This window comes from Perca fluviatilis, chromosome 13 (assembly GCF_010015445.1).
Source record: "Perca fluviatilis chromosome 13, GENO_Pfluv_1.0, whole genome shotgun sequence".
In the NCBI taxonomy this organism is placed as follows: Eukaryota; Metazoa; Chordata; class Actinopteri; order Perciformes; family Percidae; genus Perca; species Perca fluviatilis.
In genome coordinates this window covers 23,942,221-23,959,427 of record NC_053124.1, presented here as the reverse complement: position 1 = coordinate 23,959,427, position 17,207 = coordinate 23,942,221, and the positions used below count along the sequence as shown (strand labels likewise).

The 17,207-nt window shown below is 42.4% G+C and overlaps 1 protein-coding gene across 5 annotated transcripts in view; it reads right to left on the bottom strand.

Moving 5' to 3' along the window:
- Window positions 1-17,207, bottom strand: part of LOC120570710 (exostosin-1c) — an 89,338-nt gene that overhangs the window by 65,033 nt on the left and 7,098 nt on the right. For 2 of the 5 annotated variants that reach the window (XM_039819189.1, XM_039819187.1), the window contains exon 2: window positions 6,226-7,626. In XM_039819189.1, coding sequence (XP_039675123.1) covers window positions 6,226-7,172 — 947 coding nt within the window. In that variant the 5' untranslated portion in view covers window positions 7,173-7,626. Of the gene's footprint in view, window positions 1-6,225; window positions 7,627-15,729; window positions 16,646-16,725; window positions 16,750-16,785; window positions 16,977-17,207 lie in introns of those variants that run through there. The other 3 variants (XM_039819185.1, XM_039819188.1, XM_039819186.1) reach the window with 3 other exon arrangements.

Genomic DNA, 17,207 nt, shown 5'->3' with positions numbered 1-17,207 from the left:
CGCAATATTATTAAAATCGGCCTCGCTTGCAGTTGTGTTTTGTCTGATTAGTATGCTGCATTCATCCTGAACTGTTACCCAGGTTTTAAAGTCTGATTGCTCGCTCTTTCAACAACCTTGAGTTCCTTCAAGTAAGGGCATTAATAATGACCCATCGGTTTCCAACACCAGCCCTAATGCGCCGAGGCCATTTAGGACAAACAGGGCGGTAGAGCGTTGTGCCATTACACATCCTCCCTGTCACTTCAATCTCTCCCTCCCATCCTGCCCATCTCCGTTCAACCCCAGTTCCCCCTCACAAACACTTGGTTCTTAGTTGGTTCGAAAGGAACCTGAGAACTTTGCGTTTTCTGTGGTACCTTTTGTTTCTCCTAAGTATCCCTCTCTTTCTTCCTCCCCGCTCTGTTTTTCACACTCTTGCTCATTTACATTCACTGTACAATGCACGTTTCTCTTCCCTTTTTTAGAGAATTCTCTCAAGTAAGGGAAACTAGGCCATTAGGCTGCAGCACAGCTTCTCCCTTGCTTCAAGTATCCCCTTTCTTCTAATTCCCTCTTTCTCAACTATGTCTTTTTCTTCCACTTTGTCACCCTCCCTCTTGTCCCGTTTCATTCTGGCTTTTTCTTTAAGTTGCCTGCGGTATCCCTCGCTCTTTTTCACCATTTTTTGTAATCTTTATCACATGACATTCTCCTATTCTTCCTTTCTGTCTTGCTGCTCTTATCGCCTTGGGTACCACTGTGTCCTACCTCCAACTTGTCTCTTTGCTACTTCATTCTGTTTTCTCTCCTATCATCCATACCCATGCACACGCACACACTCAAACTTACACACCAAATTCAATAGACCCGAAAAGTATTTCCAGGCACCTTCTGTTCCTATTCAGATTTCTTTTTCCCTATGGCGCATTTTAATAGGATTTTTGGGTGCCATTTACCAATTATTCCGTACTTTAAAATAGTAAAATTGTGTTAATAGAAATGGCAGGGGCAAAGGTATTTAAACTTAATCCGTTTTTAAAAACTATTCTGCTAACAACCTTGGAGGTATTATCATTGTTTCATAAAGCCAAAAGAGTGTGCATTCTGCAGCTATTCAGCAGTCCAGCAAAAAGACATAGAAGGGCAGCTTTTCAATGCTTTACACTGCTCTTCGGTAGTGAGTGGCACAGTAATGCGGTTTAAACCTGTTAAAACAATCAGGCTAAATGGGAAAATGTGTGTCTTTAACCAACATGGGTTGAACACAGGTTGCAGACTGCTTTGTTCTGATGAATAGGCGTCTTTGTTGGGGATGATTCAGGATAATCCAGAGACCCCACTGAGAACGGATTTCATTTTAGCTTTTTTCAACCACAGAAATATGCACTATAAAGCCTGCTGAAAGCCTGGTCTGTGGGTTATAAAGTAACCGGGATGCTGATCTTCGAAAGAGATGTTGCTGCTTAATATTTTTAAGTTTTCAATGCTGTGAGGACCACAAAGACCATCCCCACCTTTGTATTACAGTAAAGGCAGACATCTCAGGCATAAAATTACTCAAAACCATGGCAAATAAAACCCAAACTATCAGCAGGTGCATGGCTAGATACCATCAAAGGTATAGGAAGAAAATAAAAATGTTTTGGGTGATATTGGTAAAGCAACTCTTTAATTGTTAAACTGCTCAGGATGTTGTTCAGCAGTAATGTGTAAGGAACTACAGTGGCAGATTGAAGTCTCTGTGAACAGTGACTGATGACCTACAATTAACCTACAGTATGACCTGGATGTAATAAGCAATGTTGTGTGGTTAGTAGACCAATGTGATACAGGCTGACCGATAATGAAATACAATCAGGCCAGTTTGAGTAATAGATCAATATGTTTTAAAGTGCTCATATTATGCTCATTTTCAGGTTCATAATTGTATTTATAGGTTGTACCAAAATAGGTTTATGTGGTTTAATTTTCAAAAAACACCATATATTTGTTGTACTGCACATTGCTGCAGCTCATCTTTTCACCCTGTGTGTTGAGCTCTCTGTTTTAGCTACAGAGTGAGGCATCTCACTTCTATTCCATCTTTTTTAGGAGTCGCACATGCGCAGTAGCTAGGTAAGGACTACTAGCCAGTCAGAAGCAGAGTATGAGGGCGTGCCACGCTAGCAGCTAGGTGAGCATTATAACGTGTGTTACAAAATGACGCACGTTCGTCACAGAAGTAAAGGCTGGACTACAATAGATCTGTTTGGAGCAGTTTGTGAACAGTGTTTTCTCTTGAAGATGGTAAGTCCCTTTGGGGTGGACTTTGGGCTTTTTCACTTTTTAAACCTTTTAACATGCAAAAAAAAAGATATATAACACAATAACGGAAACGGAAAAAGCCAGAAAGCATAATATGAGCACTTTAAGGCTCAATTCCCTCAATTCATTGTAGCCTAATTGAACTGAATTAGAGCTGAAACCATAAGTCGATCTACAGAAAATCATTCAAAAAACTATTTAGATTTTTGATTAATTGTTTGTCATTTATCAGTTGAACCACTTCTCCAATGTAAGGATTTGCTGTTTTCCTCTGTTTGATGTAATTGTAACCTAGGGTTTTGGGTTAATTCATTGGAGAAATGATCAACAGATTGATTGATAATAAAAAAAAAAAATCATTAACTGCAGACCAAAAATGACAGAGCTCTGTGTTGTTGTTTTTTACAAAAAACTCAGGTGTTACAATGTCTCCTGTAAAGGGGTGTAGAATAACATGTTTGCAGTGAACCCTACCTTAAACTCAATCAAACACAATTATAATCATTATTATTGTGCAATTTTACTGTAACTTGTGTTATCCTTTGGGGCAGTCACTTCACAGCCCAATTCATTTTCTCATGCATCTAAGTAGGGGGGTGGGATGTTAAGGTTTTTACTTGGTCGGAAAAATGATGTCAGTCTATTGATCTATTCCCCTCCTTCCTAATTCCTCCTCCTCCTCCCCCCTCTTGTGCCCTTTGTCCGTTGATTGCTGTGTTGTCCAGGTCCCTCAGGGCTAATCTGCTAGTGCACCAGATGCATGCGCACATTAACCTGGTGCCACCTTCTAAGAGCCTCATTGACTGTGACACAGTCTCTCTCAAACACAGACACAATCTCATGCATTTCTAGCAGTGACAGTCACACTCACACACATGATCACTTGGTGACGTGGAATTATTATTAGCATACTGTTTTTTTTGCAGGTGCACGATTTTTGCCAGAAACTGAAGAGAGAAGAGTAAAAGGAAAGGATTGAAAGATTGAAGGTAAGACATACGAGAGAGGAAGGAAATGGCAGCAGACAGATGGAGAGGTGAGGGTGTGTCTATACAAGGTTTTCAAACAGAAACCTTGATCATGCAGTTTGTTTATTGTCCTTTTTTCCTTTTCTTTTTGATCATTTGGTTTCCACGGTCTTCATGCTCTCCCCTCTGAAATCCCCTTCTTCTTCTCTCCCCAAAAGGAGATTCAAAGGATGCAAAACAAGAGATGGACCCTCACCTTCCCTCACTGCTCTCACCCCACATCCCTGCTTCACACCTCTTTCTCCAAGGCTAAAAGCCTCCTGCTTCCAGAGAAAGAGACTTCATACAAAAGGGGAGAGAGGAAGAAAAAAAATCATCAAGCTTTTTGTGTTTTTCTTACAAACGGCAGCTGTCTCTCACATTGCCTCCCCATTCACACCCTTACGCCCTCAGAGCCGTTGGCATATCCAAATCTACTGCAAAATACCGCATTGGACCTCCCCCCCCTATCCTCCCCACCCCACGCACCCCCTGCCCACCCGGGTGTCTGAGTAGCGGGCTGTGTGGAATAAATGAGCTCTTTCATACAGTGTTGAGCAGCTCCATCCCTTTGCTGCCCAGCCCAATGTAAACAAGCCTACAGTAGCTAGTTATAGGCCACATGAGCAAGGACTGTGCATGGATCAGAACCATCACCTAACAGCTGTGCCCAGGGTAAAGAAAATTTGAAAAGATACTTGCTTTGAGCATGCATCTGATAGCACATGAAAACAACTTCTACCTCCGGGTGCCTTAGATCTGAATTGGGGTTTAGCTGTTTGCTTCGCTTATGCCAGAAAAGTTCCGTCAGTCCAACAGAGGAGAAGCATTTCAAAAATGCAGAAGCAATTTCAAAATATTACACTGCTAAACACTGGACTCAATCAATAACGAACTAATCTTTATCATAAGGTTAATGTGTTATTAATTTACTTTAAATGTATAGTTTCCATAGCTAACCCTCTATCCTAACTTAGCTGGGCTTTTCCAGTCTAGAGTGCAGTGAGGGGCTATAGATGTTCAGACCAATTTTGGGGAAAAAACAATGCTGTTTTTACTGAGACCTAGAACATTTTTAAACAGCTTTAGTATTTACATAGATCTGTCTCGATCATCCACTGCCTTTGACTTCACTTTATTCCGTTTATGTTTTTCAGAGTATGAATCAGACAATAAATTAATTCCAAAATTCTAAACACTTAAATTATGTTTCTCTATGCATTGTCTTATAATAAATTAATAGCAGTGTTGATAGTTCTTCCAAATGTTGCTTTGCGGTCTTAAACTGTCGAGGAATCTACTCAAACTTTAATAGACATTTTGGTGTGGCTCTAACTCCTTATTCTCATTCTTCTCATCTTTCACTGCAATTCATCTTCTCCTGTCTCTGAATGTTCTGCACTATCCTTGGTATCTGTGTATGAATGGACAGGCACAGACTTTATAATGAGGAGCTCTGTCAGCACTTCAGCTTCAGAGACTTTAATTGCAAAGTGTAAGTTAAGCAAGTTGGAGTAAAACAAAAGGGCTGTGTTAAAGAACGGTATAGCTCCTCTATTTCAACAATGTAATAACTATTGTAAAGAATAATAGAAGATGATGGCTTTGCATGAAACTAAACTTCAGTGGTCCTTCTTTGTCATCGTTCTCCACCCCACCACCACTCCACAAAAAATATACTATTGCAATTAGATAAAACAAGATTTTAAGATTCCCAGAGAATGTGCATAACCATTTTACAATCCAAAAGTTCCTATTTTGTAAGTTCATGTATCTATTTCCATCTGTTTTTAAATCACTGTCTGAGCTACAATAAGCCAGTAGAAGAAAAGTACTCAGAGGATGAGACATGTTTACCAAGCTGCTGTTGCAACATGTATTAGGCAGATGGGTGTGTTTCCTAAAGCTTTTCATTATGAACTCAACAATGGCGCTCACATACTTAAAAACCACTCTGTGGCCTCAACAGCACATAGGGCGGCTGAAGTGGAAATATACATGGTATAAATGTTTGTACAAACTGTTTTCAAACCCTTACAAAAGTCCTATGCTTAAATTAGTTGGCTTTAATAAATCATTGCTCTAAAGTATTGCAGATGTTGCTGGACTCTCATTTCCCAATGTCTTTTATCACCTCCAACCCCCCATCCAGTCAGTAAACTATTCAATTAAAACTTAGGTGGAAAAAAGGCAAGCTTATCTCCCATGCAACAACTACAGCAAAAACATCTTTGGAAAAAATGAACAGACTGATTTACAAATATAATAACCATTCACACCTAACACCAGGCAGCAGTTTGTTTTCTCTGAGGTGACAAAAGATTTCACAAAGCCATTCTTTGTGGTGACCTTTGCTTTGGCTCTTTATGCAGTGTAGTTGCAGTTGTAATTAATTAGCTGTCTTTGTTTTATTGTAGTACACACCCAAATACAAAATGGAAAGGACTGCGTGGGCACGTTTTTTTCAAAATACTCATTTGTTCGCCTAGAATCCTCTAAGATTAATTACATTATTAACTTCTTATTACAAGTTGAGCAAATTACAACCAATGTTATTATACAACAATTGCTGTAAATAGTGACCTGAATCTAAATTTCCAGGGACTTAACTCAGTGTAAAATCGTTGATCTTGAATGCAACTGACAAACATCATAAACCTAAACAAAAAGAGACAAAAACAACTAGTGGGACCCAAAAGCAACCCCTGACACTGCTTGTAGAAAAGCCGTGACGTGACATCTAACAGACCAATAAAACAGCATGTACAGTTCAAATCCAAAGTCAAAAGGAACAACAACGTGTATTTCCTATAAAAAAAAATACTGTCTCCCATAAATCCATGTTTAGCGCCATACTCACGCACACCTCGCTTCTCATTTTAACATCACCTCATTACTGCCCTCCCCACTGGCCACATGACCCCTGTCTTACCTCTCATATTCCAGGTTGTCATGGTCACAGCGGGCATCTTTGTGCTTCTCCCAGTCCTTCCCGTGGCGGCACGTTGTCAACGACACAATGTCCTTTCCGTTGTGGATGTGATGAAGAGCGTTTCTGGTGTCTGAGCCGATGCCAGTCAGATAACGCTTCCCCTTGAACATCAGCAGGTACTTCCTTCGTGGTGGTATGGTGTTCCTCACCAGCCAGCCCCGCTCTCCACCCTTCTGTGGGTGATCCTTTGAAAACAGCGGGATGGAGACGTCAAAGCCTGGCCTGAAATGTTCGGTGTTGAGGCTGGCTTTGGCTAAGATGGCCTGGCCGATGTTGAAGCCCAGGTCCTCTGTGTAGTTAGGCCAGGTGCCTGAGTACAGGTTGAAGATCAGGTGATTCCGCCCGTCATTCCACAGTGGGTAACCACGGATACGTTCATCCACATTAGGCACAAACTGTCCTGATAGCTGGTCCCGATCTAAGGTGTCTATCCCGAGCACGAACAGGCATGCTTCACGGGGGTCTGATGTGTAGTACCGGGACTCCGCTATGGACGTCAGGATCTTCCTGTAGCTTTCAGACACGTGATCATTTTTCTCTGAAGGATATATATACACCCTAAACCCTTCCCTGCCTCTACGCCGACACCGTGAGAAGTCAAAACAGGTCTCCATGCGGCAGCGACTGTCCTTATAAATGGCAGACCATGCCTGACGGCGCTGGCGGGGCGACTCAGCCGTCCCGGGGTCCGTCTGGAGCTCATCCAGGTGGGCATAGCGGGGCAGGAAGGCCCTGTCGGTCCAGTTGGGCCAGGGGCGCACCACTTCACCCCGCTGGCGTGTCAGCAGCCGAAGCAGACGTAGCTGGACTCCTCCACCCCAGTAAAAGAGGACCAGCCAACAGCACGCACACAAGCCCAGCAGAACATACTTCTTACGCGCCTGCATGGGGGCCTGTCACAGTCTCTTTTTTTTCCCACTCTGTCTCTCTCTCGTCCTCTGTTTTTCCTCTCCTCTGCCCCTCAGCTCTGTGGCCTCACAGGGGACTGACTTGTGATTTCTAACAAGGAGGTTCTAACGAAGGACAACGCGTTAACAAGGACATCACTGCCTCTGAGGATGGCCCAGTCCACTTTGCCATTTAGGATGACGCAATCTGAGTTACTGTTTCCCCTATTTCAGTCTCTTTCTGCCTTCCCCATTTGCTCTCCAATGCACTCTCAGATGTGTGTATTCGCCTGTGTCTGCTGTGGCATGCGCTGCTGGTTCTTCTGCTGCCTCTGTGTGCATTTCCTCCACTGCCCAGCCTGGTTGAGAGTGATGAAGGGTGAATTCTCCGCTCTCTCAGGCCAAGCTTGCTGCCTCATGGTGCCTGGCGCGACCGCTGTCTGCAGAGCCCCTCCTGGGGAGAAGTAAACAAACAAGAATACACATCAGTACACAGACAGAGTTGCCGCTCTGCAACCAACACGGAGACATGCTATGGCATTAATTGTGAAACTGCTGTCTCAAGAGATGCCATAACTAACACTTTAGTTGTCCAATGGGTATGAGCTTGTATTTGCTTTTCATTTGGCATCCGTAATCTGCAACCCCAATCACATTTAATACACATATATAATCAAGTAGCAATAAAATTGCACCGCTGGGTAATGTTTCACAGGCAGCAGAGGATTTTAAACTGTCATAATCCCTCTTTGGCTCTAGCTCATTAAGAAAAAAGTGAGAAAAGTACAACTCAGCGCACTTTCAAAAAGGCATCCATCCCTGATTTGCCACACACCAAAAACATCTCTTCAGGAAGTCCACCATCTTTCTATCTCCACATTCCTGTGAAAAAGATGGATTTGTACAGGCTCATATGTGCTTAGATGTGTGCTGACTTCTGGAAGAGTCATAGACAGGACTAGATATTATCATGCTCTTCAAGCTCCAGCTGAACTGAGCCACATACAGTTGAGGTGAAGTGAAGGAGAAAATAAGAGAGTGTTTAGCATATGAAATGGAGATTTGGAAACGCAGAAGGAAAACAGAGCAACTTTATGGCTCTGAAATGTCCGTTCACCTCGGAGAGAAAGAGTGAAGGCTTGTTTTGTTACATCTGCAAACTCACAACGGTTTTTCAGCCTCATATTTTTACCAAACATCCCCCCATAACTCTCCAACGTGTACAGTATACTGGTGTGTGTGTGTGTGTGTGTGGACGCCTCACAGTGAAGGGCAGTGTTCGTACTGCCAGCTGCCACACAAAGGCAGCTTTCAGGTCTCACCTGGGCGCTCTCTCTCTCTCTCTCTCTCTCTCTCTCTCTCTCTCTCTCTTTCTCTACCTCTCATTCACATTCCCCGTGTCTGCCTCTTCTCCAGCCAAGCAGAAGTGATGCCTGCCTTCTCTGCTTGCAATAAAACAAACGGCACACTGGTGATGTGGGTAAACAATGCATCCTCTAAAATTCTCCACCTCAAAAGGGTAGAGGAATAGTTATGTGTGAATTTAACTGATTTTACTGATTGTAAACACTGTAAGGTGTGTGATGAAAACCTAAACTTTGGAGTAGTTAAAAAAGTAGTAGTAGTTTTTTGCTTGACCACTGTTTATCTATCCAATGGGTGTCACTACCCGATGTGAGTCGAGTGCAGATGCGAGTTGCGCATGCTCAGATTTAAACGGTTTACGGCTTAAGGCCAAGGGATCCGGATCTGGCTGCAAGCAAAAAATAATAAACTTTTCTCATTACAAACAATAACAGAAGATGGAAATCATTTCTCATTTAAAAAACGTTTTAGCTATCTATGATTGTTTGATTGCTAACGTTAGCTCAAAACACCATTCAAGGGCCAGCCTTTGTTGTGTTTGATTGCTAACTTGTAGCCTTGACTGTATAGAGTGACTGCAGAAGAAGCATCTGGGCACATGAGCCTCTTACTGTACCAGTATGTGAGCACCATAATTCAGGTTAGCTAATCTGCCTGTGGAGATGTTCATTGGTGGTTTTTGGCACCTCCCTTGTTTCTGCTGTTCCGGCTACAACTGTAGCAGCCTAAGCAGCAAGCAGTCCAAGTTAGAGAGAAATATACACTTGGGGTCCCATTGCATACTCCTCATCAATAATTCACTTGCTCCTTTGGTTAAGGCATTGATTTTCCTTTCTTTATTTTTTTCATGCTTTATATCCCCTGCCACCAGCGCACACAATTAGACCTCCATCTTCTTCAGGATACACTCCGGTGAGAGATCTGTACGAGCTCTGTCCTAAAGATTTGTGGTTGTAGGGATAATTGATGGTGATAGCAAGAAGGTGTAATAGAAAAGTGATGGAGGGAATCATTATGATGATGGTAATGATGATGGGCATGAAGAATTTATTCTGTTACCTGATATAATCTAATGCCATGAAACGCCATTGCTTTTGTTCATCTTCCTTTAGTTGTAAAAATAACTTGTCTACTAAGGATATCTACACAGGTATTTCTATTACTGCTGGATCTACAATAGGAGTTTCCATTTCCATGCTTAAACTGCCATTATTCAGTTTAATTTCAAAAACAGCAGCTCAAATTTGAATTAAAATTACAATACAAGGATAATTTTCTGAGGCATTATTACAGGTATTACAGGTTTAGAGGAGGATGTAGGATGAGTGGCAGATAATTTAACAGGATATTGGGGCACGAAGCTACTCATTAAAAAAAAACATAAAAAATGATTCCATCATCTTGCTTACTTACAGCTCCAGGTGTGTGAAAGCCTCTGTTGAACATTGTTATGTTGATCCCTACCATCCTACTTTTGTTGTGCAACGACATACCGTACAATGTCAGTGTGTGGCCATTAACAAGGAGCAATAATGATGAATATAAGCCAGTGAAACTCTGGGGCATGCCTTGACCTGACATCCTTAGTGATGCAAATCAGCAAGGACACACGTATGGATACACACTTAAGTACGCACGCACGCACGCACGCACACACACACACACACACACACACACACACACACACACACACACACACACACACACACACACACACACACACACACACACACACACACACACACACACACACACACACACACACACACACACACACACACACACGTGAGTGGCTTTAAGTGGTGAGAGAAGTCCCTCTGTCATGGATCAATGATGGATCATTATGGTTGGGTGACTAGCACTGGAAAAAGCCACAAGGCTCATTGAATAGAGGGGCCTGAAGGTGGAAGGACAGGGTTCAAGGAAAGGTGAGAGCAGGATTCAGAGCTCTACAATTCCACCCCTCGTCATTTGTTTCCCATCTATAACTTCTCTCAATTCCTACTTGTCCTGCAATGCATTTTCCCTTCCTTCTATTTCCTCCTCTTATCTCCTTTCCCTCTCCTACCTAAGCTGACTGGAGGTTTTCACAAAGAAAGAAAAAGAAATACAATTTATAATACAGTTTTTATTTTTCAACTATTCCTGCTTCATCCTAAAAAAAATTAAAAAAATGGGGCTGTGGGAGGTGAGCATAGAACACTTAATCACAGCTCATCATGAGGAATACATTCAGCAAGGCCAACAATTCTTTGATCATATGCTCGCCTTGAGTGCAAAGAAACTTCCAGGAAGGTTCATTTAGAGTGTACTGAGCAAGCAATGAAATTGTGTCAACACTACAGAGAGAAAATACATGTCAGCTAATATAAAGTGGCAGGTGGAACATGTACCATCAGAGCTGGACAATCTAGCTTTTTCTTTAAATGTTCCATATCGTTAAGGATCTCTCTCTCTCTCTCTCTCTCTCTCTCTCTCTCTCTCTCTCTCTCTCTCTCTCTCTCTCTCTCTCTCTCTCTCTCTCTCTCTCTCTCTCTCTCTCTCTCTCAAATGCTACAGTTTTGAGGAACTCTTCTACTGAACATTTTCTGATTTAAAATTATAATACCCACGATTTCCATGAATTTTAAAACTATTTATGGTCAGCATTACCAACAATAACCAGGCTGCACACCTCAAAATTCTCAGCAACATAAACTTTTCTGTTGTACAAAAACTGCTCACACCATGTGCAGCATGATATCAGATCACAGTCACAATTAATATTGACTGACTTTATTAAAATAACATGAGATTGTTTGGCTGGGCTGTAAACGAATACTCAAGTTGCTCTTCTGTCGTATTTCTGAAAAAGAGACTCAATGAGTAGTTATGTGATATAGGCATATGTAGTTATATGCTGTATATGCTGTATATGCATATGTAGTTATATGCTGTAGAATTAAACACACACCTACTGTAGCCAAATCAAACAGGACAGACATGTTACATTTTAACAAAGGGCTGGACTTCCTGTTAAATATAGTCCGATCGGGAGGACATGGGAAGGTGAGTACTTAAAAGGACAGGAAAGGAACAAGTCAAGGGGAATAAAAGGTGAGGATAAAGGACATTAACGTGGCATGAAAGGAGAGAATGACAAAGGGGAGAGGGACTTAATGATTGATATTTCATGGATGACAGCTGGACCCAATCCCTTTACTTCCTGCCCTCGATGTCTTCCTCTCTGAGGCACCCAAGGGCTTCCCTCAACTGTTTCTACCTGCTGCCAGTTTTCCACAGAACTACACTATTAAGTCATTTGGGGAAATGGAATTGAAATTTGTCATCCCATCTGTCTCCCTTAAAATGTGTTTACGCAGCAGCTAATTCAACTGTGGTTATGCAGGCTTTGATAGTGAATGAAAACTGATGTGCTCTGAAATGAATGTCACCGATGATGGCCTTCTGCAGGAAATTCAGTATTTGTCCTAATGTGTTTTTCTTCCACCAAATGGGATATTTTTGTTATAAAGAGATTTCTGTATTTCAGGGACAGATTGGCTTTTCCCTTATTTGTCCAATTTGCCACTTTTTGGCCACAAAACCAGTGCTGAGCCCAACTGACATTGTAAAACGCTCCAAATTAAATCCTCTACCATTACTATTACATTCTCCGGGTAGCGGAGTCATTGCCACTGTATGAGAAGCCGCAGCAGCATTATGTCTGAAATGATTTGGGTAGTGACATAGAGCAGGTTGTAAATTGACAGTGGATGGGCCAAATGCCTGCAAAAATGATATTTCCATTCCTTCCGAAATTATATGATTAGCTTATAAAGACAGCCCACCTGAATGATGGAAGCCTGTACAGTGACAGCAATCCTGCGTGATTGCACTGTGTAAATACCAGTGCTCAGTGGCAGCAGGCCTTTCAGTGACTTGTTGTGGCTGTGTGTGCCCGAGTGTCTGAACTATACTTATACACACATCTGGCATGTGTGTTTTTGCTGGCCTAAAGCTGGCGACATATTAGTTGCAAAATGAAGTGTTCTGGAGAAAACACAAATCTTGTGGTGAGGCGAAAGGCTCAGTCGAGCTAAAATTAAATCCCGGACTCTGTCATTACAGGCCTGAGAGATGTGACAACGTGACTGTAGATCAGAAGATAGCCGCACTGTGTTGTTTGTGTTATTGCAGTGTTTCCAAATCTGTTTAGCTTGTGACCCCTTAAAATGAAGCTCTGTCGAATTGTGACCCTTCAATACAGGTTGAATATATTACTGAATGGAGGTAAGTTTGACAAAGAGTCAAGCGCAGTTTAATACTACAGGTCCTAGAATCATTGAAGCAGTTAATGCTCATTGAGCTGCTACTCAGAAATACAACAGAAGAGTAACTGGTGTATCTTTTTATTAAAACAATGTAAGTTTGTTTGGCTGCACTATAGTCAACCCATTTTTGCCACTTGAAGGCTGTTAATGTGAAGCAGCAGCAGTAGGAAATGTTGGGTTTGCATTCACAATAACTTAATACAGCTCTGATTCAGTGCAAAGAGATTGAACAGGAAATAGCATAGATGTTGTCAATAAAATATTATGCTGGATTCCATGATGCATTGCTTCCTGTGACTCCCTACGCATGTAAAGGCAACTTGAATCCAGCGTTAAAATATAATATCAAATGATCCATATCTAAGCAAAAAGCAAATATTAAAATAAAACTAATTTTGTGCAGCAGATAAACATATTTTCTGCTTTCCTACCCTTTTTGTCACCTTCGGTTGGTAACCACTGTGTCCTTGTTTTAGTCACCGGAGGGGCCAGTCTAACCAGGAATTTGTGTATGTGCTTTTATTGGCATGAATGTGAATGGCTGCATAATAGCGGGGTTGCATTTCTATCTCTTTCGGACTGTGTAAAACCTGAACAGGAGTCATATAGTATAGTATACTATACATTTACCCTCCCACGCTATATGCATGTATAAGCAGACACATACACAAAAAATTTCTTTTCACTAGATTAAAAAACAATCTCTCTGTTCACACGCAGCTACGGGAGTATTTTTCCATTAGATCGACAACTTCGGAACCATAATGACCATAAACTTTTCTCTTTTACAAGGCAATTTTCATTGTGTAGGATAACAGCACGTTCTCCTCCACCTTAATACAACATAATAAAATACTTGCTCCGTGTGGGCTGAGGGACTCTGACACGGTTAATAAGATGTTTACCTCAAGCTGAACGCCCAGCGACGCAACCAGCCTCCCAACCGTGCTCACATTCCAAACCCAACATAATTACAAGCCGGGTTGATTAATTATGTCTCAACAATATGCTGCACTCCAACACCACAAGGGCTAATTAACAGAATGAACAAGATGGGTAGGAACAGTTATTAGGAGGTTCAAGCTCACGCCTTGAATTCGGCAAAGCTGTCTACAGTCACGGAAAACGTGCAGACCAGTCTGTATCACACGGACAGAGACCAAGATCATAGCTAACACTGACACACACAGCTCCGAGCATGTAGAGTGGAAAAGCCTAAGGAGACTGATACAGAAAGTGCGCTGCTCTGCGTTCAGGGTGCCCGGCTGTGCAGCTGACAACAAACACAGCATGTAGTGAAATCCATCTGCCTTATTAACTAGTCCTGCTCGCAGTGCATCCTACCTACAAACCATCTTATCTCTGCAGCTTCAGTCCGGAGGCATTTCTATCGCAGGACTCAGATCAGATCGGCCTATAAACAATCTGACCTTGACAACACAGGGATGATATAGATCTGACCCTGGGATAAGGAAGGAGTGGCACATTCCAGACGGGGTATCAATTAGTAGAGTTCCCTGCACATCTAAGATTAAAGCAGTAGTTTTTGCAGAATATGGCTTGAAAAGATTAAGGATCTTGGGAGGAAAATAAATTGATTTGAAAGTGTTTTCTCCCTCTGAGTGCATTATACACAACACTAATAGTGTAAAGCCTATACTATATACTAATCATTTTAGCCTTAGAGCCATTCGTTTACTCTTCAACTTGATTATTACATATTTTTACAAAAGCAGAGTAAAAGTGCATGAGAATACATGATGACTATGCACAGTGACCCATCAGGGTTAATAGTTTTCAAAGGTTGAAAATGCCTAGCTTATCTGAATGAATTATGGAAATGCAAACCACATCTGGAATTTGAATATTGTTTGTATTGGTCAATGCTTCGACAAGACAAGATGTATGCTTCTCTTAATCACCAGGGAGGGTATTACAGAACAATCATGAATGCAAAATCCCATTAAGGCGAGGGGGTTGCCATTACAATAAAGTAATTTCATAAATCAGATGAAATCCATGTACAGCTTGCCATCAGGATCCAGCCTCCCAAGAGAGCCTTTTCTGTGCATCCATGATGATGACAGCACTTTATTTGGGATCACTGAAGTCGCTGTCTTTTATCATCAAAAAAGAAAAATAACTAGAGAGTTGTAATTAACTGCTGCAGTAAATCTTGCAGCCTTGTTTGTTTCTTTGGGATTCATTAATACATGGAGCACTTAGTAGGATGTGAAAGCAGGTAATGCTCAGCTCTTTCCTGAGCTAGTAGCTAATATATATATTGAATGCAAGAGAGGCATCTAAAGCAAACAGAAGCCAGAACAAATCTTATGTGAATTGTGCTGCCTGAATAAAGTAATGTCATAATGTGCATACCTTTTCCCAGATGCCTTGTAATGTCTGTATCTGTGTTCTGTTCACTATCTTAATCAGTAGCCTATATGTCTGCAAAGTATATTGAGACTTTACAGTCAGTTTAATTTAAGATATAAAGTGATTCTGATGTTCTTCCCACAATCTTGCACTCAGAAACAGTATGACAGCTGAACAAGTGGCAACCTTATTTAATATTCTTGGATGTGGCAGAGTAATGTGCAACCCACAGCCCATCTGAGCAGTGGGAGAAGTAGATCATATGCCAAAAGATCTCAACGTGTGCTGAATATTTCCCCAAAGCTCAGAGAGTTGATGCAAGACTTAGGAAGGACCCAGATAATGTATATAATTATCTACAATAGCATTAGAATTACAGTTAATCATTTACGTCCATAAATGCATCAGCCAGAGGGTGACACCGCTACAGTAGCCTATTTGAACACTAGTCTACTCTGCCGTGTGGCAGTCTCGCTACAAAACATGCCGCCTATTCATCCTACCTGTCACAGAACGATACAGAGATCGGTTGCAGGTGGCGGAAGCAGGTTCATCCAGTTCTGAGCTCGGAGGTTCAGCAGAATTACTACAGTTGCGCACTGAACTGTTGAGCGTCCTACAGCTGAGCCTGCCGGTGACACCAGCTGTCGAGGCTCAAAACACCAACTTCTCCTCCTCACGGGGCGACCCTACGAGCCCTAAGTTACAAGGCTGACAACGCGCAAACATACGCACCGTCCGGGAGCGTCCATAAAAATAATGAGGCGGAGTGTCCCGCCGCCCCCTCGTGTCTGTCCTCCAAATTTCTCAGATCCCTCACTCGCCGATATGTGGGTTCTCCTTTATTATCCAGCATGCACCTCTCTCATTCAGAGCACCATGGACCGCACATCATCACTCCCTGCTGCTCCAACAGCCACCTAGGTTTATTGAAACAGACTGCGCCTGTTAAAGAGACTGCCTGTCTGAATGAAAGTGCCCCTGTTGCACTTACAGTGAGTTCAGGTTATAGTGACCTTCTGGGACTATTTCATCTCCATACAATCGTTACAGTACAACAAACGGGTCTTCTAGTTTTGCTTCTCTGTATGACCATGAGGGCTGCTTATACACTCGAATCTCAACATCTGAGCAGCGTGAGTGACAAAGGTGCGCTGCTGAGCGCCATGCAAACAATACACCAGGAGCTTAAAGCAGTCTGGCTGTCTTAAGGTGGAAAACACACTTCACAGAAAATGTTACAATCGCAACCTGAGCCGTTATCATATGTCAGGGGGGCAATTAAGAGTTCCGTTGCATTTTATGAGCATGAGCTTGCAATTGCGATTGATCCCTTTAGACCAGATCCTCGAGTCAAATGATTAACAAGCTATCTAGTATACTCTAACTCTGAATACAGAAATGTAATCTATAATCTCCGCAGAAACATCGGTCCACCCGTTATTACTCAGATGCACATACAATGAACACAGCATCTAAACATAGACAGCAGAAATCACCCGGTGGGCTATGATCCCCGCTGCGCTCCGACTTCTCCCCGACAGAGAGCTCGCCCTTACCGGGTGGCGAACCAGCCTCTTCCCCTCTCTGGTAATTTTCCTTTTCACACCACGGCCGGGCATTTGCGAATCAATTCATCGTGCATACGCAGGTCTCCCCATCGGGGTGAATGATGAACGTGCGTGTTAAATTGTCCATTTTCCATATCCACAACAGTCCACACACGACCCGCCCCCGGGCGGCAGTGATTGGTGCAGAGGCTCCTCGACGTCTTCGTCGCACCGTAAAGAAAAACACACACATCTGGATGCGACCCCGCAACTGGAGCGCTTTGGAAACACCGAATTACGCACAGGAATGGAACCGACATGAAGGGGCGTCACATTTCCCAATTCCCCCCGTCTAGCCTATATTCATTGTGGCTGAAGAATATGGAAACTATGGTTTCAAATAGCCTACATCAGTGTAAACACTGGGGCCC